Source organism: Canis lupus, chromosome 33 (assembly GCF_003254725.2).
Source record: "Canis lupus dingo isolate Sandy chromosome 33, ASM325472v2, whole genome shotgun sequence".
In the NCBI taxonomy this organism is placed as follows: domain Eukaryota; kingdom Metazoa; phylum Chordata; class Mammalia; order Carnivora; family Canidae; genus Canis; species Canis lupus.
In genome coordinates, this window is record NC_064275.1 from 30,211,145 (window position 1) to 30,236,256 (window position 25,112).

Below are 25,112 nucleotides of genomic sequence, written 5' to 3' on the forward strand. Positions count from 1 at the left end.
TGTTGTGGGACTCGATCCCGGGTCTCCAGGATCGCATCCTGGGCTGCAGGTGGCGCTAAACCCCTGCGCCACCGGGGCTGCCCCTGGAAAGAGCTTTATAGAGGAGAAGGGCTGCAGGATAGTCTGGTCCCTTTCTGGACTCCCACTGAGGAGAGGGAGAGTGCCCCCGAGCTTCCTTCTAGAAACAAGAACTAGTTTCACGGAGACTCCTAGAAGGCGTGGGGACCTAAACAACACTGTTTTGGGACCACCTCTCTTCCCAACTCTATTCCAGAATACGAGATACAAAGAGCTCTCCCCTACTCTGCCAAACACACAGCTCTGGCTCTCCAAGGATTCAGGTTGCCCCCCAGGCCCCAACCATGGAGCTTGCTTGCCAGGAAACTGAGGAACAGCAGCAGGTACCATGGGATGGAGGACGTGAAAGATAATTTCTAGGGACTCAGAAAGAAGAGGGGGCCTTTGACAGGGGGTAGGAAACCTGTGTTGACAGTTATGGACTAATGAGCCAGCAAAATAGGAACAATTCTTTTACCCAGAATCTTAGGAAAATTCATATATTTTTTTCATCACTATAAACCATGATTTATATTTACCTATTTCCATGAGCTGTAATGTCTTTGACTAATTAAGAACAAGCCCCAACAATTTTTATTTGGAGGACACTTGGAAGGGCAGGTTACAGAATATTAGTGGCGAACATCTGCAGCAGTAAATGTGTTATTATGAGGTATTGCGCGCCTACTCCTGAGATCATCCACCACGTACTTGCTGACGGGTTAATACATCTGAATTTGTTTACCGACATCCATGGTGGATATACTGAGCAAGTTTTGTGAATACAAGCTTTTGCCTCTTTAAAAGTATTTTCCAGGGCAGCCCAGGGGGCTCAGTGGTGTAGCACCGCCTTCAGCCCAGGGCCTGACCCTGGGGTCCCGGGATCCAGTCCCGCATCGGGCTCCCTGCAGGGAGCCTGCTTCTCCCCCGCCTGTGTCTGGGCCTCTCTGTGTGTCTCTCATTAATAAATAAATACAATCTTTAAAAAACAAAGCATTTTCCCTGTGAAGCTTCGCTTAGGCAGAGCCCTGTTCCACTTGGGCTACGCGATGCTCTTGTATGTCCTTTGGAGGTAGATTCTGTGCTTGTTCTCTTGTACTCATCGCAGGGCCCTGAGCAAGGAGGAGGATTCCTTTTTTTTTTTTTTTTTTTTTTTAAAGATTTATTTATTTATGATAGACATGGAGAGAGAGAGAGGCAGAGAGAGAAGCAGGCTCCACGCACTGGGAGCCCGACGTGGGACTCGATCCCGGGTCTCCAGGATCGCGCCCTGGGCCAAAGGCAGGCGCCAAACCGCTGCGCCACCCAGGGATCCCAGGAGGAGGATTCCTGTTAAGTTTTAGGGTGCTATTGATTATGGCTCAAGCGCCTCGTGCCGCTGACGGGGAAGGGCTGAGAAGAGCCACAGAATGTGGGGTACAGACAGCTCTGAGCAGTTTCGGTGGCCTGGCGAGGGCTCAGCCTTGGCCGGGAGGCTGAACTCCGCGAGGCCGCGGTGCTGTCCTGCCCGCCATCACGCCCAATGCCTAGCATCAGGTCTAGAACGCGGTAGGTAGTCAACAAAGTATGATTATGAATGAGTGGAAAGTGGGCAGGTCTTAAAGATACCTGGCTTAAGAAAGGCAGGGGAGAGAGGTTGGTTCAAAGGGATTTGGAGTCAACAAAGTTTTTATAGGAGAGACTTGATCACATAGAGCACAAGTAGCCCATGCAGGAAGGAGACTAAGGATATAGGAAAAGAGGATGTAAGGACTATCAGGAGGACAAGCAGAAAAGCTGATCTTAAGGGAAAAAGGGAGAATGCTTTTTCCTTGGAGTGGAGTGCAGAGGGGTTGAAAAGTTGGGGCGCCTGGGTGGCTCAATTGGTTAAGCATCTGCCTTCAGCTCAGGTTATGATCCCAGGTCCTAGGATCGAGCCCTGCATCAAGCTCCTGCTCAGTGGGGAGTCTGCTTCTCCCTCTCCCCTTGCCCCCGCCCCCCCGTTTGTGCTCTTTTGCTCACACATTCTCTCTCAAATATATAAATAAAATCTTAAAAAAAAAAGTTCTGAGTCAAACCTGCATTCAAATATAAGTCCAGCATCTCAGAGCTTGATGTATGAATATCAAACCAAGAAATATCCCCCCCCCCCCGAAAACTTCCTTGCAACCCAAAATATAAAATGTAGAGGATTAGAAGGCTCTGAGATTAGCCCTGGAGATACAGCTTTAAAGCCATTAATAAAGCTCCATCTGTTTCACTTAATATAAGATTTAATGAGTAGAAGCCAGTATAAAAGGAGCTAAAGAATAAAGAGATAAAACCAAGAGTAGTATATCTGGCTCTGTCACTGAGACTTACGGAGAAATTATTCCTACCCCAGCTACTTTCAAGGAGGGTTTCAGATGACTTATCATGAAAACATATTCACTGATACAAAGTGAAAAATCACAGAGCATATTCAGGAAGGAAGATTACCATACTAGGGACCAGAGAGGAAAGGACTATAATTAAACATTTTGTCTGGGGCAGCCTGGATGGCTCAGTGGTTTAGTGCCACCTTCGGTCCCCGGTGTGATCCTGGGAACCCAGGATTGGGTTCCGCGTTGGGATCCCTGCATGGAGCCTGCCTCTCCCTTTGCCTGTATCTCTGACTTTGTGTCTCTCATGAATAAATAAATAAAATCTTAAAACATTTTTTTTTGTCTGATTTAGAGATTTGTAGTCAGACTGTTTTATCCACTCCCATCCACTCTTCCATCCCAACTCTACCAATTTGCAAATGGAGTGGCTGCTAAGGAACCCTTACACCACGATGTTTTCACGTCATGAAAAGCCAAGGCAGTGAAGACAGTCTTGCTGTACCAGAGGCCTGCAACAAGTAGGATGTCCTAGCCTGCCATGGGTGACTTACTGGAGCAGAGGAATACAAGTAGGCCACCTAATCTGAGACAAACCAAACACTTAAAGAGGTAAAAGCAGGGAGGGAGAACATGTTCAGTGCTAAGTGGACACCCAGTGTATATACCGCAGGAGTTCAGGCTTCGTGGGCCGTAACTGAGGAGTCTTCCGTAGGGAGGAGGGATTCGGGGTGGGCCTTGAAGAAAAGGTAGGAATTTATATGACCAACAGTCACAAGACAAGAACTGCCCAGGTATGGCTGGAGAGGTAGGTGGTGGGAGATGTTCCAGAACTACACTAGACAGTTAATTAGTTTGTATTTAGGACCCATGAAGGTTACTGAGGAGAAACACAATCCAAGCAAGCTGTATTTTAGGAAAACTCATCTGGTGATGGCTCGGTCAGCAAGCGGGCAAATTAGAAGCTGAGAGATGATCGAAGAGGCCACCTTAGCAATCCAGGCCTGGGGGTAAAGGTGGGTTAAGGGACAGAGTGATGACAGTGGAAATAACAGCAAGAGAAATATGACATCAAGGAATAATCAACAGTATTTGGTGGCTGAATATTTGGGGAAGATAAATGTCAAGAAGCATTAAGGTTAAAATGTGGATAATGGAGAGACTATTCTAAGAAATACAACCATTTTTAGCTACTGGTAGAAAAATAGTTAAAAAGTTAGTAAAGTTTTTTCCTAGTAAGTGAGGAATGTCAGATAAACTAGATCCGAAGCAAGCACTGAACTTTCACAGAGAAAGAAAGGGATCTATTATTAAGACATATCTTTTCTAGTCTTAAATATCACTAGGGAAGTAGATATTTTTGATCAAATGACTGTCACAAGATTTAGAAAACCTTTTCGTAGATTCATAGTGTGAAACATATGGGACTCTCATCTTGTCTTTAGCCCTCCCATCTGTGAGGTGAATGAACCTGATTTTAGACATCCTAAAGAAAGATTACATCACTTGTTCTAATCTTTCCTTCCATCAGAAAATTCACCATGTCTTGTTTCACATGCAATTGTTTTGGGCCTAGACTTCTATACAGTTAAAAAAAAAAAATCATTCTACCGTAGGTAAAAACTATCCAAATGATATTGGTCATTAATGGCTGATTTGCAGAAACAGGGGTGAATAGTTTATTTCTGTTTTGGGTAACACCAGTAGTTCCTAGGGTTTAGTTTAGCGCCAATTAAGAGGAATGACCTAATGTTGTTGTTATTGTTGTTTTTGAAAACACACAAGAGAAATCAAGTCTTATTATGGTGCGAATGGAAAACATGGACAAGGCCAACTGTGCTATCCACATGCCATCAAGGAAGGGGATGGGCTGCTCTGGTTCAAGGATTCCTTAAATATGTTGCATTAGAATTAGATTTCTGTTAACTACAGAATATTAGTAATTTTTAATATACAGAGAAGATACCAGCTAGAGGAAATTGGTAGTTATTAATTTTAAAAAGCAAGCTACAATCCTTTGGTGGTCAACAAACTAGATTTTCTTGAAAGATTAGGACTGTCTCCATGGATTGTTTTCTAAATTGTAAGGCTATTAAGTCTCCGGTTTAACAAATGGCTGTTTTTATTTGTTGCTCAGACTATTTTCTTCTCATTTACTACTGTCCTAAGTAGACATTTACTTCCCATAGGACACTAGCAATGAGGATCTGGCACTGGTCACCGGCACATCCAGCTTTTGGACCATTTGAGTGTTATTCCTGGGAATTTGAAATTCTAAAAACTTCAAATTGCTTATTCATGTACTCTATTATTCTAGTCGTAATTTTGTTCTATAAACAGGCTCTTGGGATATATTATCCTGCATTTAAAGTTTGTTTTAGGATAATAAGCTCCTGTGCAACTGCCCAAATGTGTGGATGCTCACAGTAGAGGGAGGTGGAGTGGGGGAGGGCCTGTCACAGCTGTCAGATCAGAAACTTGTTTCTGGTTCTGATCCTTGTTCCTGCAGACCTAAATTTGCAAAGAAGCACAAAAATATACTGGAAAAAACTGAAAACAATCCAAAAACCCTCCGGTGAAGGGATAAATGAATTATACAACCATTAAATGGACTACTACTTTGCAATGAAAATAACAAACTTGATTCCTGCAGCAACACGGACGAACCTCAGATATATTTTGCTAAGTCCAAGTAGCCACACCCAAAATACTCCATAGGATATGGCTCCACTTATACTACGTTCTGGGAAAGGCCAAACTATAGGCACTGAGAAAATACCAGGGGTTATCAGAAGTTGGGAATAGGCGGAGTTATGGACTAGTTTTGGAGATGATTACATGCTATATACATGGATCAAAACTCATAGAATTGGACACCACAGAGGATTTTACTGTACATAATTTTAAAAGATATGTAAGAAAGTTAGGGGAGTGCTTGTTTAGCTCAATCGGTTAAGCATCGACTCTTGATTTTGGCTTGGGTCATGATCTCAGGGTTGTGAGATTGAGCCCCAAATGGGGTTCTGCACTCAGCCAGGAGCCTGCTTCCCTCCCTTTCCTCTTTCTCACTAAAATGAATTAAAAAAAAAAAAAAAAAAGGATAATGGCTTCCCTTGGAGGAACGACTGGGCGATGAGGCAGGGTACATGGGGTGCTGGTCATGCTCTGAGCTTCATGCTATTACACGGGTGTTGGTTTCTAAAAATTCACCGAGGTATATGTACATTTATGATGTTCCTACATTTTATTTTATTTAATTTTTATTTATTTATGATAGTCACAGAGAGAGAGAGAGAGGCAGAGACATAGGCAGAGGGAGAAGCAGGCTCCATGCACCGGGAGCCCGATGTGGGATTCGATCCCAGGTCTCCAGGATCGCGCCCTGGGCCAAAGGCAGGCGCCAAACCGCTGCGCCACCCAGGGATCCCTGTTCCTACATTTTATATGTTATACTTCAGTAACAAGTAAACAACAACAGAAGACAACGGGAGAGAATTCCAGCCTTCACTGTCCTCTAGTCTCCTTCCTCTCGCCTTCTCCACCAGTATACCTACTATACGTAATAGAAACTGTTAGAAAAATTGTAGTGTGAAACTTCCTGGTCAGGTTTGGTACCTGTTCCTAAAAGTTTCAAACAACATCAGTTTACCTGACTGTTCCTAATGCTGTTTGGCAGATGAGGATGTTTTGCCAACGCTGAGGTAGCCATATTTGCGGTGGAATGAAGAAAAGAGCTGATAGCGGAAAGCCACAAAGTAATCACTGGTAAGTATGGACTCTTCCAAGTCAAACTGAATAAAAGAAAACATGTCTTACCTGGCTGATCTAAGTAATCTTTTCCAGGCTTGTTTCTAGACTGTCAGGAACATTCTGGAGATTTGCTAGGGACTGTTGGGTCTAGCAGATGTGGAATGGCTTATGCAATCTTGAGGTCTTCCAGCTTCATGGCTGAGGTAGAGTAGCTACATCTCTGACAGAGTAGGGATACTTAGAAGAGAGGAGTAAACGTGATCGTAGGGGCTGACAATTTCTTTAAAGTCCATCAAAGAAAATTTCTAGCTGATGAAGAATGGTGGATCGTATTATTCTGTCTTCTACCAATCATAAACATACTCCAGAGCAAGATCGTGAGAGCCAAGTATCAGATGCTGTGATCAGCGTTTTGGACACATTACTTTAACGCTTTTAACAATCCTGTAAGGTATAGTCATTCAAATCCCATTTAAAATACAGCAAATCTGGGCAGCCCAGGTGGCTCAGCGGTTTAGCGCCTTCAGCCCAGGGCGTGATCCTGGAGACCGGGGATCGAGTCCCACATCAGGCTCCCCGCATGGAGCCTGCTTCTCCCTCTGCCTGTGTCTCTGCCTCTCTCTGTGTCTCTCATGAATAAATGAATAAGATCTTAAAAAAAAAAATACAGCAAATTGAAGGCTCAAGGTAATTTATACAAAGTGAGTTGCAACAATTACAGGCTTTGGATCCCTAAGGAAAGGGGTATTAACTTTTAGAATGTACTATGTGCTAAGCTCCTTTATTTATAATCTTATTCTCAAAATATCTCCATTTTCTTTTTTTAAACGACTTTTTGAGAGACAGTGAGCACATACAAGCAGAAGGAGGGGCAGAGGGAAAGAAGCAGACTCCCCACTGAGCACAGAACCTGATGCAGGACTCAACTCCGTGACCCTGAGGATCATGACCTGAGCCAAAACCAAGAGTTGGGCTTCATCGACTGAGTCACCCAGATGGCCCAAAATATCTCCATTTTAGAGATAAACAGAAAGAAGGATGGCATGACTTGTCCAAAGTTAGTTACATAACCAGTGAGTGGTGGAGCTGGCATTCAAATCAAGCTCTGATTCCATAGCCCACATTCTTCACATTATAGTACTCCACTGCCAAAGCCAATGAGAGTTATGCTGTGCAATTCTGGAGGGAGATAAATGCAATCTTTGACATTGGACTAGAAAACCAGATAATCTAACCTTAGGTCAGAAAAGTGCCATTTTTATGTTTCCCTGGTATCTTTCAAATTCAAGCTCCTCAATAAAATCTCTTAAGTTTATGGGTACTTTCTTTTAATTGGTAATTAAAAAATGATTTTTTTTAAAGTTCCTTGAGGAACTGAGTAACTCACTAATTCATCTTATAGCATGGGAAGAAAAGGAACTGGATGGTAAAAAAACCACTGTGCCAGGAGCCAGGAGTCAAAGGTTCTAATGCTGGCTCTGTTTCTGTTTTGCAGTGTAACTCTGGTTAAGACATGGGGATCTCTGGGCTTGTTTTACTGCATGTAAATGAAGAGTATTCAAGACAGAATTTTGGAAGGTAAATTGCTTACTTTGATACTTCAGAAAACAAAATTTTCTCATGAGTAAAGCCCGCAAATTGCCATCTTTGGAATTTAAATTTTTTTTTTTTTTTTTTTTTAGATTTATTCATTCATTCACGAGAGAGAGAGAGAGAGAGAGAGAGAGAGAGAGAGAGAGAGAGAAGGGCAGAGACACAGGCAGAGGGAGAAGCAGGCTCCCTGCAGGGAGCTCGATGGACGACTCTATCCGGGTCCTGGGATCACGACCTGAGCCGAAAGCAGGCGCCCAACTGCTGAGCCATCCAGGTGTCCCTGGAATTTAAATTCTATGTAGCAGGTTACCAGGTGTTTATTAGAGTCTCTTCTGCAAGCTTGCTTCCATCATTTTGGAAGAGCCCTGGGAAGATGTGGAATAGAAAAGTAGCTAGAAATGTGTAGTCACATTTAAGGGGCACTTTTATTTTTGCCAACTTAAAAACATGAAGAACATTAAAAACATGGAGTATCTCATAAAACATTTGCAATATTGTAATTCCTGGGGATCCCTGGGTGGCTCAGCGGTTTGGCGCCTGCCTTTGGCCCAGGGCGCGATCCTGGAGTCCCGGGACTGGGTCTTGCGTTGGGTTCCCAGCATGGAGCCTGCTTCTCCCTCTGCCTGTGTCTCTGCCTCTCTCTCTCATGAATAAATAAATAAAACTTAAAAAAAAAAAGAAATATTGTAATTCCCTGTGTATTGGACTAATGGGCTTTTTTCCTAATGAACACTGTTCCAGTGCTCGCTTCAGCAGCACATATACTGAACACTGTTCTCTTTTTGTCCACTCCTCCCCTCCCCCACAACACCTCCCTGCTTTTGGTTCCAAAAAGTTTTTTGTATGTCACTGAGATGATGGTAGGCTGATTTCCTTCCCAGAAAGTCATTTATTTCAGCTGTGACGGGAATGACTTCTTCTATGGGTCCGTTCTTACTTATTGTGTGACTCTAGGCAAGGGCCTTCATCTAAGTCTGTCTTTGTAAAGCGGCACTAACATAACATAGCTTACGTCCTAGTGCCTTACATAGTAGGGGCTGAGAAAAACAAGGCAGCATGCTATTTAGAAAGAACTTGGGTCAGAAAGACTTGGATACAAATACTAAGCACTGCTGCTTCCTAGCTAAGTGATCTTGGGCAAGTGATTTCGCTTAAGCCTTACAGTGGGGCTAGGAACTCTTACATTCTTATCTTTTAAAATTTAATGATAATATACTAAAGTGGTTGTCTACACAGTAGTACTGAGCAATTAGTACTTTTATTAATGATTCTATACAATCTAGAAAGCTGCACTAAAGTTTGTATTTTCTTACAAAAATATCACTTAATAAGGACATCCAAAAGCAATGTAATACATATTGTAACAGATAAATGGAATCACCTGTTATTTTAGAACATGTAACCAGTTAAGTACTTCATTTTTTTTTTTAATTTTTATTTATTTATGATAGTCACAGAGAGAGAGAGAGAGGCAGAGACACAGGCAGAGGGAGAAGCAGGCTCCATGCACCAGGAGCCCGATGTGGGATTCGATCCCGGGTCTCCAGGATCGCGCCCTGGGCCAAAGGCAGGCGCCAAACCGCTGCGCCACCCAGGGATCCCCAGTTAAGTACTTCAAAATGGCTTATGCTGGGGCCTTGCTGTAGAGTGATCTGGGACTCTAGAGATCATTTCATAATAATATTCTTCTCGTTGTTTTATGTTTGGTAACAACCTACTATAGTTATTGTTATAGCCATAGTATGTATTTCAATGTGTTAACATACTCAATTCCAAACCCTACAGAAGAAAATTTGATTATGTTCCCCAATGGCCCGTGATGCTCCAAGATGTTTCAAAAAAGCGTTAGCTTGTAAAATAGTATCTTCTCTCAGAATTCAAGACACATTTAACATATGGATTTTACAATAAAGTTTATTAGCTGTTCTCCTCTTTTTCATAAATGGAATGGATAATGTTGATAATCCTTTACAAACCAGTACTCATTTAAGAAACTCTAATGAGGAGGTTGTCAAAAACACATATTTAATCAACAATTCCAAAAAAGCAAAGGGAAGCCAAACAATATTATTAAAAGACCAGAGAAGATGATTTCTGAAATCGTATCTACCTTTCACGAAAATTTCTTAAAATTCCTCACCATGAAGATCTGTGCAACTCTAGGACAGAGCAGCTACAAGAGGTGAAAGGCGTGCAGTCTGAGGGGAAAACAAACACACATGAGGCTTTTGCTTATTTGCCTATTAGTGAAAGGAGAAATGGAAAGAGAGGCAGAAGACCAAATCCAAATCCAATGACAAGAACAACAGTAATAAAAAAAACCCCAAACAAAACCAGGAACCATTTGAAAATTTTTGTAGAAAAGAGGAGAACACGCCTATACTTCTGTATGTAATCTAATTTCCCTAGAGGTTTCTTTCCACAACCACCATACCCCCATTTTCAGTTCACATGATTAAGGAAGATAAAGTCTAATCAATTAATATTTAATTTAAAAACCAAACAAAAAGTTAAGAGTAGGTGGCAAAAGAAAAAAATATATTTTAAATATATATATATGTTTGTGTGTGTGTGCAACTATGTAAAGAAAATAATTCCCATAGTTACAGAGTTTAGTTAAAGAAAGTTTTATATATATTTATATATATATATATTTTATTATAACAAAATAGGCAGTTACTGTGGGTAAAATATTCATTAAAATCTGATCCCTAAGAATACATTTAAAGTTTTAGACTATGAATTGGACTCCTTTTCCACTGCCATAATGATTACTACATCACCACTGTAATGTCTGTTCTCTCTCTGTATTTATGTCTATGAAATTTTCTCAACCTTGTGTGTAAAAGGTGAGCTCCCCTAGCACCTAAACATGGCCTCAATTCAGAAAATGTGATCATTATGTATGAACTTTTGTAAGACACTATAAATAGTCCTGCACAAGTAGATTAAAAACATTTATAACACTGCTATTCCTAGCAAATGTACTGAGAAAAAAACCCCTCAAACAGTAAGACATGAAGAACTCTTATGAAAAATGAGTATCCCTTGTGAAATTATGAAAGTTAATGCAGAAATTAACTTTGAAATTAAAGAACATTTTCCTTATTTGTCTATAATGAAATATTTGCTTTGATAACACAAGTCAATTGAGAAAAGGACTTGAAAGTTAATATATTGGCCAAACCATGCTATTAAAGTTAAGCGTGCACTGTTGCTCAAAGTTTACTAAATCACTGATTAACACCACTTTTCTTTCATTTATACTGAAATTTGAAAAGAATGTATATAAAGCTTTTCTGAAAAATCTCTTAAAGTTACTTTCCCTTAAACATTAAGGAATTTTACCACAATTTCCCAGTCTCCCCAAATCCTTAATAGCTGGTCAGGCCATTCCATCTTCAGTTCTGAAAAATGGCCACAAACCAATAGTGACATAAAATAATACAGATGCTACAACTTGAAGGAGACGCTAGTTGTCAAAACTAAGCACAACTGTAGATCATGATGAGTGGGATACGATTCAACATGGAAGGAGTATTGCAGACAGACTCCAAAAGGAAAGGGCAAAGAAGTGTCAGAGAAAATGAGATTGTGGAAAAGAGAAACAGAAACATCAGTCCTCATAACTTTTCTTTTGCTGGAACCCAGATGTAAGGACCAGATTGTTCTTCTATGATCTGCTTCACTTGGTTATAAATGTCTTCCAGCGTATCTCCCTGTACAATAGCTGTAATAACAGAAACAAAATTAGAAACCTCCGCTGTCTATCTTTACCATGACAACTACTGGTGGAGTAGAAGCTAAGTCTTAGAACTAGTTACTCATCTAGCAGGAGACTGCTTACATATTGTTTGCTTAGTAATAACCACTCATTTCATTAATTTTCTTATTTGAAAACCACAAGAATTTTTATTTTAAATATTGATTAAAAAGTGAGATTTGGTGATTTTTACTTAGTATTATATATTTGGGAGGTTACACACTAAAGTACCTAGGGGCAAATGGGCATCTGCCTGCCACTTTAAATGTTTCAGAAAAAAATTAAGCGTGGCAAAATGTTAACATTTTGAAAATATGGGTGATAAGTATATGAGAATTGCTGGCACTATTCTTTGAAGGTTCTAGAAGTCTCAATTATTAAAAAAAAAAAAAAGAAAAGAAAAGAAAAAAAAGCACATGGTTTATAACACCATGGCATTTGACGTACTTAGTGTGAACACCTGAAAAATAATTTAAAGGACAAAATGAATGAGAGATTCATTCACTGGGCATTGCTACCCACTTGTTTCTTTTTAAACAAATATCTTAAAACAGATCAAAATGTATAAAGCATAAGGAAAAAGTCAGTTTCACAGGAGAAAGCAAGTCTGATTCTATTTTTCTCCAGTCTAGTAGGTCTTAATCAACCACTTAAGAAACACTAACTTTTAAGATTCCTCATCATCACTGGCTAGGTTAGATGAATTATTCTGAAAACCATAGTATTAATTACATAGTAATTAATTACTGGTAGATGTGGTCATACGTTCAAAGTGCATTTCAATGCGTCAGTTCATATGGCTTCAAATCAAAATCCTGTCAGGGCACTGACACACATGATGCCAACCTGTGAAATGTTCAGTAAATTCTTGTTCCAGTTTCATGGCTCTCTCAAACGTCTTTCTGGCTTGTTCTTCTGTTAGACGCTTATTCATTTCCCTACACAAATAAATTTAGAAATTAGCAATTAATATAATACTTTTTGGAAAGAAGATGACAAAGGAGAAGAGACACATAAAACATAAAATCATGAAAAGTTGAGCTCTGCTGACAATATGTCATTAAAAATTAGATTCAGTCACCAAGTATATAGCTTTAAGCTTGGAATGACAGAGAGTTTCAACACATTTTCTGCATTGGCTCAAAGCAGCTAAAAAACTAAGCATTAATTTGGTATTTTTTACTTTGATGAAAATTTCATATTAAGATATAGCTTAGAGGGGATCCCTGGGTGGCGCAGCGGTTTAGCGCCTGCCTTTGGCCCAGGGCGCGATCCTGGAGACCTGGGATCGAATCCCACGTCGGGCTCCTGGTGCACGGAGCCTGCTTCTCCCTCTGTCTGTGTCTCTGCCTCTCTCTCTCTCTGTGACTATCATAAATAATAAGTAAATTAAAAAAAAAAGATATAGCTTAGAGACCTATTTACCAATTTACAGATAACAAAGATAACACATGAACATATCAAACAGCACCATGAGAAGGCAACTAGTAAGATATAGCCTGGTGAGAACTCCGTAGAAGAAATGACATGGTTTCTTTAACAAATAAATTGGAAAAAAAAAAAAAAAAGATGTGCAGGGAAAATCAATCGATAAATTAAAAGAATTAAAAAACTAATTGTCACAAATAGCTCTTATCTGGAATTTGATTCAAACAAATTGAAAAAAAAAAGTAAGCAAATTTTATGAGACAATCAGGAAAATTTGAATTGATGACATAAAAAATCATGTTAGTGTGATATCAGAGAGATATATTCTTTCTTTTATCTTTGAAGATTTTATTTATTCATGAGACATACACAGAGAGGCAGCGACACAGGCAGAGGGAGAAGCAGGCACCCTGTGGGGAGCCGGATGCGGGACTCGATCCTGGGACCCATGGATCACGACTTGAACCCAAGGCAGATGCTCAACCACTGAGCCACCCAGGCGTCCCCAGAGAGATGTTTTCTAATAACAGAATTCTTAATCTTTCAAAATACATACTGAAATTTATGGGTGAAATCATATACTGTCTGGGGTTTCAAAATAATCTGGTGTGGATGGGTAGGGAGGTAGGGGGATAGAGGAAACAAGATTATTTTATTTTATTTTTTAAAGATTTTATTTATTTATTCATAGACACAGAGAGAGGGGCAGAGACACAGGCAGAGGGAGAGGGAGAAGCAGGTTCCATGCAAGGAGCCCGATGTGGGAACTCGATCCCAGGTCTCCAGGATCACACCCCAGGCTGCAGGCGGTGCCAAACCACTGCGCCACCAGGGCTGCCCACAAGATTAGTTTATAGCTGATAATTGTTGCATCTGAAATTTAGAAAACCAAACTTTACTACCCACCTTGGTCTCCACAAGCTGCTCAAGAAAGGCATGAATGGCTGCCTGCTATGGGCTAAAGGTGGGGAGATTGCTACTATCAGGCTAATAGTTGAAATTAACCAAAATTGACCATTCAAATTAACCACAATTAGACACCCAAAGCTGTAAGCCTTCAACAGATTCCTGAGTTCCAAAGTAGTTACCTCTGACAGATTCTGTTAAATTCGATTGTGTCTAGGGGGCGGAATGGATTCTTGGTGCTTCCATCTTCTCTCTAGCTCTACCACTGATTAATTTTCCTTGCAGTCTTTTCTTTAAAAAAATATTTTATTTATTTATTTATTTATTTATTTATTTATTTATTTATTATTTATTTATTATTTATTTATGAGAGAGAGAGAGAGAGAGAGAGAGAGAGAGAGAGACAGACAGACAGACACAGGCAGAGGGAGAAGCAGGCTCCATGCAGGGAGCCCGACGTGGGACTGGATCCCGGGTCTCCAGGATCACACCCTGGGCTGAAGGCAGCGCTAAACCGGTGAGCCACCAGGGCTGCCCATTTTCCTTGCATTCTTGAATAAATCTAACTTGGTGGTTATATTTTACCTTATTTAAAAAAACTGTTGAACTCATTTTATTTGTATTTTGGTTCAGATTTTTGCATCTATATTCTTCTTAGGATTGGCTTACCATTTTCATTTCCTACATGGTCTCAGTGAGGTTTTGGTATTAAATTAATGTCCATAAAATTAGTTGAAGAATTTGTGTAAGAGTCATATTACTTAGCTTTGGTAGAATTCAGTAAGTCCTGTTGGGCTAGTGTTTTATTTCTGGGAAGGTTTTTCATAAGAGAGTTCCAAGTTCTTTAATAGGAACAGGATTAGATTTTTATCTTATTTTTTCCTTTTCTTTTAGACTTTTTTATTTATTTTAGTTTTTAATTCTAATTTTATTTTTTTAAAGATTTTATTTATTTATTCATGAGAGACACAGAGAGAGAGAGAAGGAGGCAGAGACACAGGCAGAGGGAGAAGCAGGCTCCATGCAGGGAGCCTGACGTGGGACTCGATCCCGGGTCTCCAGGATCACACCCTGGGCTGAAGGCGGTGCTAAACCACTGGAGCCACCCGGGCTGCCCTCTTTTAGACTTTTTAAAAAAGTTTTTTAAGTATAACTTTCAAACACAGAAAAATATTGTATATATACAGCTGTATGAATCTGAACCAACTTACACTTACCTGTGTACCATCTAGTACCTAGATCAAGATCTAGAACGTTATGCCAATATCCTAGAATCTGGGTGTGCTCTCTACCCTGTCAGAGTAACATCCCTTTGACTTCTATAAGCAATGATTAAATTGGAATCACAGGATATGTATAAAGGAATCCTAGACAACATATACTTCTAGGTTTGGAATTCTTTTTTCATTCAAATTATGTTTGTGTCGTTCTTCCATACTTTTGCGTGTAGTTAGAGATTGCTCATTCTCATTACTGTAGAATATTTTATTGTGTGTGTCGTAATTTATGTATTCACCGATGGACACGTGGATAGTGCTTTTGGTTATTTTATTTTATTTTTTTTAATTTATGATAGTCACACAGGGGGAGAGAGAGAGAGAGAGAGAGAGGCAGAGACACAGGCAGAGGGAGAAGCAGGCTCCATGCACCAGAAGCCCGACGTGGGATTCGATCCCTAGTCTCCAGGATCGCGCCCTGGGCCAAAGGCAGGCGCCAAACCGCTGCGCCACCCAGGGATCCCTTTTTGGTTATTTTGAATAGTACTTCTGTCAGCACTATAGTACATGTCTTTGGTGAATATATGTAAACATTTCTGTTGAGTAAATATCTAGAAATAAGACTTCTGGATCTTTAGTTATGTGAATGTTCAGTTTTAAACTGTAAGCAGTTTACCAATGTGGATGTACCAATTTATACATCTATCTAGTACTATGAGTTTCAGTTGTTCCATGTCCTTGCTAACAACTGCTATTTTCTTTTTCACTTTAGCTAATAAGCCATCCAGGCGTCCTATTTGTGTTAACCTTATTAAGGTCATTTGATGTGCAGTGATATTCCCATTTTCATCCCTGATATTAATTATACCTTTTGTACTTTCATTTCTTGATCTTTCTAATGGTTACAGTATATTTTTTTAAAAAGATATATTATTTATTTATTTATTTATTTATTTATTTATTTATTTATTTATTTTTAAAGGTATTTTTATTTATGATAGTCACAGAGGGAGAGTGAGAGAGAGAGGCAGAGACACAGGCAGAGGGAGAAACAGGCTCCATGCTCCGGGAGCCCGACGTGGGACTCAATCCCAAGTCTCCAGGATCGCGCCCTGGGCCAAAGGCAGGCGCTAAACCCCTGCGCCACCCAGGGATCATGATTTTATTTATTTATTAAAGAGAGAGAGCATGAACTGGGGTAGGAGCAGAGGGAAAAGCAGATTCCTCGCTGAGCAGGGAGCCCAATGCAGGGCTTGATCCCAGCTAAGCAGACGCTTAACCAACTGGGCCACCCAGGCGCCCCAGTTTATAATATTTTTAAAGACATTTTTGATTTTATTGATCCTACCATGTTTGTTTTCTATTTCAATATATTTCTACTTTCTTTGCATTTCATTGACTAGTTTTTTCTAATTTCTCAAGACCTTAGATTGCTAACATTTATTTGACTTCCTATATTCTTTCCTAATATTTAAACCTGTGGCTTTTCCATCACCAAGGCTACTATATTCCAAATTCATTTACTTGACAATTCTGTTACCATTTATTTTTTTATTTTTTTTTTATTTAAAAAAAAAATTTTTTTTTAAATTTTTTTTTATTTATGATAGTTACAGAGAGAGAGAGAGGGAGGCAGAGACACAGGCAGAGGGAGAAGCAGGCTCCATGCACCGGGAGCCCGATGTGGGATTCGATCCTGGGTCTCTGGGATCGCGCCCTGGGCCAAAGGCAGGCGCCAAACTGCTGCACCACCCAGGGATCCCCCATTTATTTTTTTTAAAGCTTATTTATTTATTCACGAGACACACAGAGTGAGAGGCAGAGACATAGGCAGAGGGAGAAGAAGGCTCTCTGTGAGGAGCTCAATGCGAAACTCGATCCCCAGACTCCCGAATCACACCCTTAGCTGAAGGGAGGTGCTCAAATGCTGTGCCACCTAGGCATCCCTCTGTTACCATTTAGTTCAAAACATTTATTAACTTATGTTGTGATTTCTTTTTTGACCCAACCAAAGTAAAATGCTTAATTTCAAAATATATAGGGATTTTTTAGTGATCTTTTTATTACTTATTTCTATTTTAATTTTACCATGCTCAGAGAATATTTGTTTTCAATCACTGAAAGTTTGTGGCTTAGCACATAATTAGTTTTGGTAACTGTCCTATATGTTTTTGAAATTAATGTGTAAACTTTTGCAGATGTTGAATGCAGTATTTTTTTACGTATGTTAAGTTTTTTACTTTGTGTTGTTTTATGTACATACTGATTTTTTGTTTTCTTATTCTATTATTTCCTGACCTGTTAAGTTCTTCCATTAGGATTCTGGAATTATTTGTTTCCCATATAATTATCAATTTATGCTTAACATATTTTGAGACTGTATTATTAAGTACAGACAAATGTATAAATATACCTTCTTGATGGAGTGAACCATTTTTTTATTCTTATGAAATGTCTGTCTTAATCTGCAGTAATAATTTCTTGCCTTTAGATACACTTTGATGGTGATATAAACAAACTTACTTTTGGTTAATGTTTGTATGGTGTATCTTTTTTTTCTAGTCTCTCATTTTTAGCTTTTCCATAGCCTAGTATTTAAGGTGTGCCTTATAAAAGCAATATATAGTTGATTGGCATCATATTCCAAAATATGGCACCTTGGCAATGGCAGGCATATGAAGGACTCTGACCTTCCCTGAAGCAAGTCAAAGATCCTCATGTGAGAGTGGCATCCCTCTACCTGGAGGAAACAAACATCCTTATCTTCACAAAGATGGAGGGACACCAAGAGGAATTTGAACAAACAGACCTTGCTAAGTTTCCCTAGTTTGCTACTCTTAGCTTATATTCTTTGGTACTATCACATTTTCCCATGACTGCCCATTTGTCATCAAACCTAGTATATGCTCAGATTCTTTGGGTCATTTCCTTATGAATGCTCCCAGCTCATATAAAACTTGAATTCAATAGATTTGTATGTTAATCTGTCTTTTGTTACAGAGGTCTGAGTGAAAACCTAGAAGAGAAAAGAATTTTTTTCTCTCCTACAAAAACATCTAGTTATTTTTTTCCAACTATTCTGACAATCTTTGTCTTTTATTTTTTAAAAATAAGATTATTTATTTGAGAGAGAGAGAGAGAGAGAGAGAACACATGAGAGAGTGCGATGAGCAGAGCAGGGGCAGAGAGAAGTAGATTCCCTGCTGAGCAGGAAGCCGGATACGGGACTTGATCCCAGGACTCTGGGATCGTGACCTGAGCTGAAGGCAGATGCTTAGCCGACTGAGCCACCCAGGTGCTCCTAATCTTTGTCTTTTAATCAGACCATTTAGTCTAATATTTAGTTAACGAAATATCTGGATTCATTTAAACCATCTTACTATCTGTATCCGTTTTATCCCATCTGTTCAATGCTTCTATTTGATCTTTTTCTTCTTTTAGTTTTTATTTATATTAGATATTTGCCCTCTATTAGTAAGTAGTTATACATTATTTTATTCTTTTAGTGGTTACCCAGAGCTACACTGTCCCAATTCAGTAATTACGAGCCACATGTGACTAGACTTAAAATTCTATCACGTTACCTTACGTACTTTAATATATTAATATGGATAATGATAGCTAATACCCCAGAATACTTATTTAATCCTTACAATAACTACATGAAGTGAGTATACTATCTCCATTTTACAGATAAGGGAACTGATATGCAGGGAAGGTAAGTAAACTATCCAATCTAAAAAGTGACAGAAATTGGATTTATACTTAGAGGCTTGTGCCTTAGGCATTTACACTTACATGATATTTTCCATGGATTTGGGTTTAATAAAAATGGAGATTGGGTAAAGTTGTGCAATCTGTAATCTCTTTATGGCATTTCCAGACACATCGAGGATACAATGTTTGCCCTAAAATAGAGGAAATAAAGAAGAAAAACAAGTGAACCAAATATTTTCAATGATATTAAAGGTACACTTCCTACAGGTACAAAATCTGGATTACGGTATGTTTGGATCCTGTTCACTTTAAGCAAACTTGTCATTTCTGTTAGCAAATTTCAGAGGGGAAATAAAGACAATGAATAATGGCTATGAATAATTAATTTCTATTTTCAAATATTACATTTAAAAAGGAATGAAAATATAGTTACCTTACTTTTAGCTTTCACAGACCAATCTCAAAATGGCAACAAATATGGGGTTCCAACTTTTATTTTGCCAAGAAAAACAACTACCCTAAGCTACCTTACCATTACCATAATTTCATAAAAGAATATACAATCAACAAGACAGTAAAAAGCCTAAAACGAAGGAGAATCTTTAAAATTAAATACATTTAAATTTATAAAACCTCACTACCACTAATTTTTTCTTATTTTATTGGGGACTAGCAAAAACTTGAGCATACACTGGCAACTGGGAACCCCACTTCTGGATTTAAGATATTTTTCTGACATGCTTATATTCACTTACAAAGGCCGTGTGGATTTTTATCTTTATGAGGGGTGTTTCCATGTTAAATAGGGTAGTAATAGTAATCATAACTTACCAAATAAATTTTATTATAACATTTTAAATCAGGTACTGCCTCATAATACATTTCTTAAAAAAGACTCATTTGTTTAAGAGAATAAGAGCATGCATGAGCTGGGGGAAGGACAGAGGGATAGAGAGAGAGAATCCTCAAGTAGACTCCCTGCTCAGTGTGGAGCCTGATGCAGTGATTGATTGCAGGACCTTAAGATCATGACCTCAGCTGAAATCAAGAGCTGGACACTAAACCAGATGAGGCACCCAGGTACCCTTCATAATGCACTTTGTGATCCAAGGGCTTAGGTATACTTTAATGAACAATTTCAATTTAGTATATATTTATTAATATAAATATATATAAATATATATATTAATATATATTTATTTATTATTTTAGAGAGCAAGAGCAGGTGGGGAGAGGAAGGAGAAGGAGCGAGAATCTCAAGCAGACTCCCCACTGAGCAGGGAGCTCAGGGTGGGGCTTAATCTCACAACCCCGAGATCATGATCTGAGCCAAAACCAAGAGTTGGACATTCAACCACCTGAGCCACCCACATGTCCCAGTAGGAATATTTAAAATAAAAAAATTATTAAGACTTCAAACACAGAGAAAATAATAGATACACACGAACCTACCACCTTTTATTACATATTAATATTTTACACGATCATGTACAAATTTATAAAAATCCTACACTGAAACAATAACATTCTATCATGTTTGCTTTATTTTATTCCTCCCTATATATGTACAAAGCAGTCTGAGTAAATTGGAGACATAATACTTTTTCATCCCCTATTTCCTAAAAACAATGACATCTCTTACATAACCACAGTATAATTTCAGTTGGCCATGTAATGTCCTTTACTGCAAGAGAAAAGAAAATCCTTGGTTCAGGATCCAATCCAAGATCATACACCGCATTTAGTTGTATAATGTCTTGTTAGTCTATCAGGCTGGCACAGTTCTTTAGTCTGTCTTTCATGATCTTGGTATTATTATTTTTTTTCAAAGAATATGCCTCAACGTAGGTGTGCCTGATGTTTCCCATCAGATGACATGTTACACATTTTGGCAGGAATACCACAGAAGTGATGCCATATCTTTCAGATCAAGAGGCATATGATATCTATTTGTCCCATTACTAGTGATATTAAAATTTTTTTTATATTTATTTATTTATTTATGATAGTCACAGAGAAAGAGAGAGGCAGAGACACAGGCAGACAGAGAAGCAGGCTCCAGGCACCGGGAGCCTGACGTGGGACTCGATTCCGGATCTCCAGGATCGAGCCCTGGGCCAAAGGCAGGCGCCAAACCGCTGCGCCACCCAGGGATCCCACTAGTGATATTAATTTTGATCACCTGTTTAAGGTTTTATCTACCATGCCTCTCTATTATAAAATTAGTATTTTCCCCTTTGTAACTAGTAAGTTTTTTTTGGGAGGGTATGTTGAGATGTAAATAACCTGTTTCTCATTAGATATTAATTCACTAACTGATTTTATTATCACACACTGAGAGTTCTTGCTTGAAACAGTTTTTACCACAGTGGTTGTCAATATCATCATTCCTTCTACCTTTATTAGGAGATATTCTAATGTTAAGGCGAAGCTACTCTTCTATCTCATTTATTTATTCATGTGTATATGCAATGATACCATTATGGACTCTTGGATCCATATTTTACTCTTTATGTTATAATCAGTTATCATCATCATTTATTTTAACATTCAAGTTACCCAGAGTTGGCCGCATGGGGGCTCCACAGAGTGGCTTCTGGGGTTTTACATATCCACATGATTCTGCGTGACATCCTTGTGCAGAGGCCATGTTAATCTCTATTTTCCAATTTCAGTATGTGTGCTGCTAAGGTGAGCACATCATTTTTTTTAAGGTTTTATTTATGTATGTATATATGTATGTTTGTATTTATTTATTTGAGAGAGAGAGAGAGAGAGAGAGAAGCAGGCTCCGTTGCTCAGCACAGACCCCAGTGCAGGGCTCAATCCCACAACCCTGAGATCATGACCTGAGCCAAAATCAAGAGTGGGACACCTGCTGAATGAGCTACCCCGGCGCCCCATGAGCTTTACATCTGAATTTTACCTTCTGCCACCTTATTCTGTTTTTTTTTTTTTTTAAACATGTCTTTCATTTTATAAGTCTTTAATTTTATAATGAATTTATAAAATTATAAAATATTTTACAAAACAAATTTCATGATATTTTATGATAGGTTTTGTATGGTTTACCAGGTATATTATAATTTGAAAATAGAACTAGTTTTACTTCTCCCAACTTTTATGCCTCTAATTGCTTTCCAACCTTAACAGCATTGACTAACACCTTAAGTACAATGAATACCTTGAGTATTATGCTGAATAGCAGGAGATCATACACATCCTTGTCTTGTTCCTCAATAATGGAATTGCCTCGTATTTTGCCTTGTATTTCTCATATTAAGGATTTAAAACTAAGAATATCAGGCAGCCCGGGTGGCTCAGCGGTTTAGCGCCGCCTTCCACCCAGGGTGTGATCCTGGGGACCTGGGATTGAGTCTCATATTGGGCTCCCTGCATGGAGCCTGCTTCTCCCTCTGCCTGTGTCTCTGCCTCTTGTGTCTCTCATGAATAAATAAAATCTTTAAAAAAAGTATACAATTTAAAATATTTTATATTTGAGAGAGTGTGAGCACAAGTGGGGGAGGGGCAGAGGGAGTAGCAAACTCCCTTTGGAGCAGGGAGCCTGGCATGGGGCAAGATCCCAGGAACCCCAGATCATGACCTGAGCAGAAGGCAGACACTTAACTGACTGAGCGACCCAGGCATTCCTAGAGTACACATTTGATAAGTTCTGATATGTATGTACCCTGGAATCATCATCAAAATCAAGATAATATATTAATCACCCTCAAAAGTTTCCTCATGCCTCTTTGCAACTTCTCCCTCGAGTCCCTTCCCAAGCAACTGCTGGTCTCCTTTTTGTTATCACAGATTATCTTTGTATGGACATATGCTTTCCTTTTTCTTGGGCAAATATCCAGAAGTGGATCATAAGCTAGGTGTATGCTTAAACTGTTTTTCTTATATCTTATTTATTTATTTAGAAAGCATGTGCATGCAGGCGTGGGGGGGTGGGTAGAGAAAAGGTGGAGGAGATGGGAGACAATTTTAAGCAGGCTCCACACCCAGTGCAAGCCCAATGCTGATGTCAGGTTCAATCTCATAACCATGAGGATCATGACCTGAGCTGAAATCAAGATTCGGACGTGTAACTGACTGAGCCACTGAGGCATCCTCAAACTGATTTTCAAAGTGGATGTATATTTCATATTCTCACCTTGTGGAGTATGAGGGTTACAAATGCTCCATGTCTCTGTCAAAACTTGGTAACAGACAGTTAAAATTAATTTAGCCATTCTATTTCTTTTTAAGATTTTATTTATTCATGACAGACATACACACAGAGAGAGGCAGAGACACAGGCAGAGGGAGAAGCAGGCTCCATGCAGGAGCCCGATATGGGACTTGATCCCGGGTCTCCAGGATCACACCCCAGGCCAAAGGCAGCACTAAACTGCTAAGCCACCAGGCTGCCCTAATTTAGCCATTGTAATGGGTGTGTGGTGGAACCTCATTATGGTTTTGATTTTTATTTCCTTAATGACTGATTATGCTGAATGTCTTTTTATGTGTTTACTGGCCATTGTCTTTAGAGAAATGCCTTTTTGAATACTTTGCCCATTTAAGTTGGGCTGTCTTTATTACTGTGTTTTAAGAGTTCTTTTTTTTTTTTTTTTTTAAGATTTTATTTATTTATTCATGAGACACACACAGATTGAGGCAGAGACACAGGCAAAGGGAGAAGCAGGCTCCATGCAGGGAGCCTGATGTGGGACTCAATCCTGGGTCTCCAGGATTAGGCCCTGAGCCAAAGTCAGACGCTCAACTGCTGAGCCACCCAGGCGTCCCATAAGAGTTCTTTACAATATTCTGGATACAAGTCTCATGAGATACATGATTTGAAAATATTTTCTCCTAGTATATGGCTTGTCTTTTTATTCTCTTAAAGAGTTTTTTTCAAGAACAGAAGTTTTAATTTCAACGAAATCCAATTTATTTTTTTTCTTTTATGGATTGTGCTTTCAGTATATATTATCTTAGAAATCTTTGCCAAACCCAAAGTCCTGAGGATTTTTCTATGTTTTCTTCTACAAGGTTTATAGTTTTAGGCTTTACATTTATGATCTATTTTTAGTTAAAAATTTTAAAAAATATCTTATTTATTTATTCATGAGACACACAGAGAGAAACACACACACACAGGCAGAGGGAGAAGCAGGCTCCATGCAGGGAGCCCAACATGGGACTTGATCCCGGGTCTCCAGGATCACGTCCTGGGCTGAAGGCAGCGCTAAACCGCTGAGCCACCCAGGCTGCCCTTTAGTTAATTTTTGTATATGATGTGAGGCATGGCTAGTCAATCATTCTAGTATCATTTATTGAAATGATTTATTGAAATCACTTTCTCTGAATTGCCTTTGCACTTTTGTCTACAGTTGTCCATATATATGCTGGTCTATTTAAGGATTCTCTTAGAAGTAGGTTCTGCTGATCTAATTGTCTTCAGGCCAGTACCATAGTATCCTGATTAATGTATTTTTATAAGTCTCAAAATCAAGTACTGTGAATCCTTCAGATCTTTAATTTTTTTCAAAGTTGTTTTGGCTATTCTAGATTTTTGCATTTCCTATGAAATTAGAATTAGTATGTCATTTTTTATAAAAAGGTCTCAGATTTTGATTGGGGTTGTACTAAATTTAAAAGTTCAAATCAGAGGTAACTGACATCTGAATAATATTAAGGCTTAGAAACCACAAACATGATGTATTTCTCCATGTATTGAGGTCTTTAAAGCAGATTTATTTCTAAGTATTTAATATGTTTTGATGCCACTATAAATAATGCTGTTTTTCAAAATGTCAACTTATGGCTGGTCTAAGTACAAAGGAATACAATTGACTTTTGTATAATGAATGATACTACATCCTTCATTCTTGCTAAAGTTATTAATTCTAGTAGTTTTTTTTGGGTAGATTCTATCACATTTTTTACATAGACAATCATATCATCTGCAAATGAACACAATTATACTTTTTCCTTTCCAATCTGAACAAATTTTCTTTCTTCTTGACTTACTGCATGGCTAGGGCCTCTAGTATATAGTATAATGCTGAAAACAAGTGGTAAAAATGGATATTCTTGACATGTTTCTGATGGGTGTTTGATTTTGTTGAATGCTTTTCTTGAACTACGGAGATGACTGTATGATTGCCTTTTTAGTTTAATATGGTGAGTTACACTAACTGATTTTCTAATGTTTAAATTTACCTTACACTCACTGCATAAGCCCTACGTGGTCATGGCATATTATCTTTTTAATATATTGTTAAAATTCAACTTGCTAAATTTTTGTTTAGAATTTCTGCATCTGTGTTTTCAGGTTTTGAAAGTTAGGTAATG

At 38.8% G+C, this 25,112-nt stretch overlaps 1 protein-coding gene, 1 long non-coding RNA gene and 1 pseudogene across 31 annotated transcripts in view; 1 reads left to right on the plus strand and 2 right to left on the minus strand.

The window, feature by feature from the left end:
- The first annotated feature begins 5,909 nt into the window (after positions 1-5,909).
- LOC118353173 (uncharacterized) lies at positions 5,910-8,256 on the plus strand. The gene is made up of 3 exons (XR_004811569.2): positions 5,910-6,161; positions 7,642-7,724; positions 7,829-8,256. It is a non-coding gene; the product is annotated as an uncharacterized LOC118353173 (long non-coding RNA).
- A 1,379-nt stretch (positions 8,257-9,635) lies between these two features.
- The window catches only part of DLG1 (discs large MAGUK scaffold protein 1), a 236,889-nt gene continuing 221,412 nt past the window's right edge, over positions 9,636-25,112 (minus strand). For all 30 annotated transcript variants that reach the window (XM_049105598.1, XM_025473488.3, XM_049105596.1 and 27 more), the window contains 3 exons: positions 18,852-18,961; positions 12,349-12,440; positions 9,636-11,469 (listed from right to left, as the gene is read on the minus strand). In XM_049105598.1, coding sequence (XP_048961555.1) covers positions 11,363-11,469; positions 12,349-12,440; positions 18,852-18,961 — 309 coding nt within the window. In that variant the 3' untranslated portion in view covers positions 9,636-11,362. The remainder of the gene's footprint in view (positions 11,470-12,348; positions 12,441-18,851; positions 18,962-25,112) is intronic.
- On the minus strand, positions 21,369-21,469 carry LOC112641756 (U6 spliceosomal RNA; annotated as a pseudogene).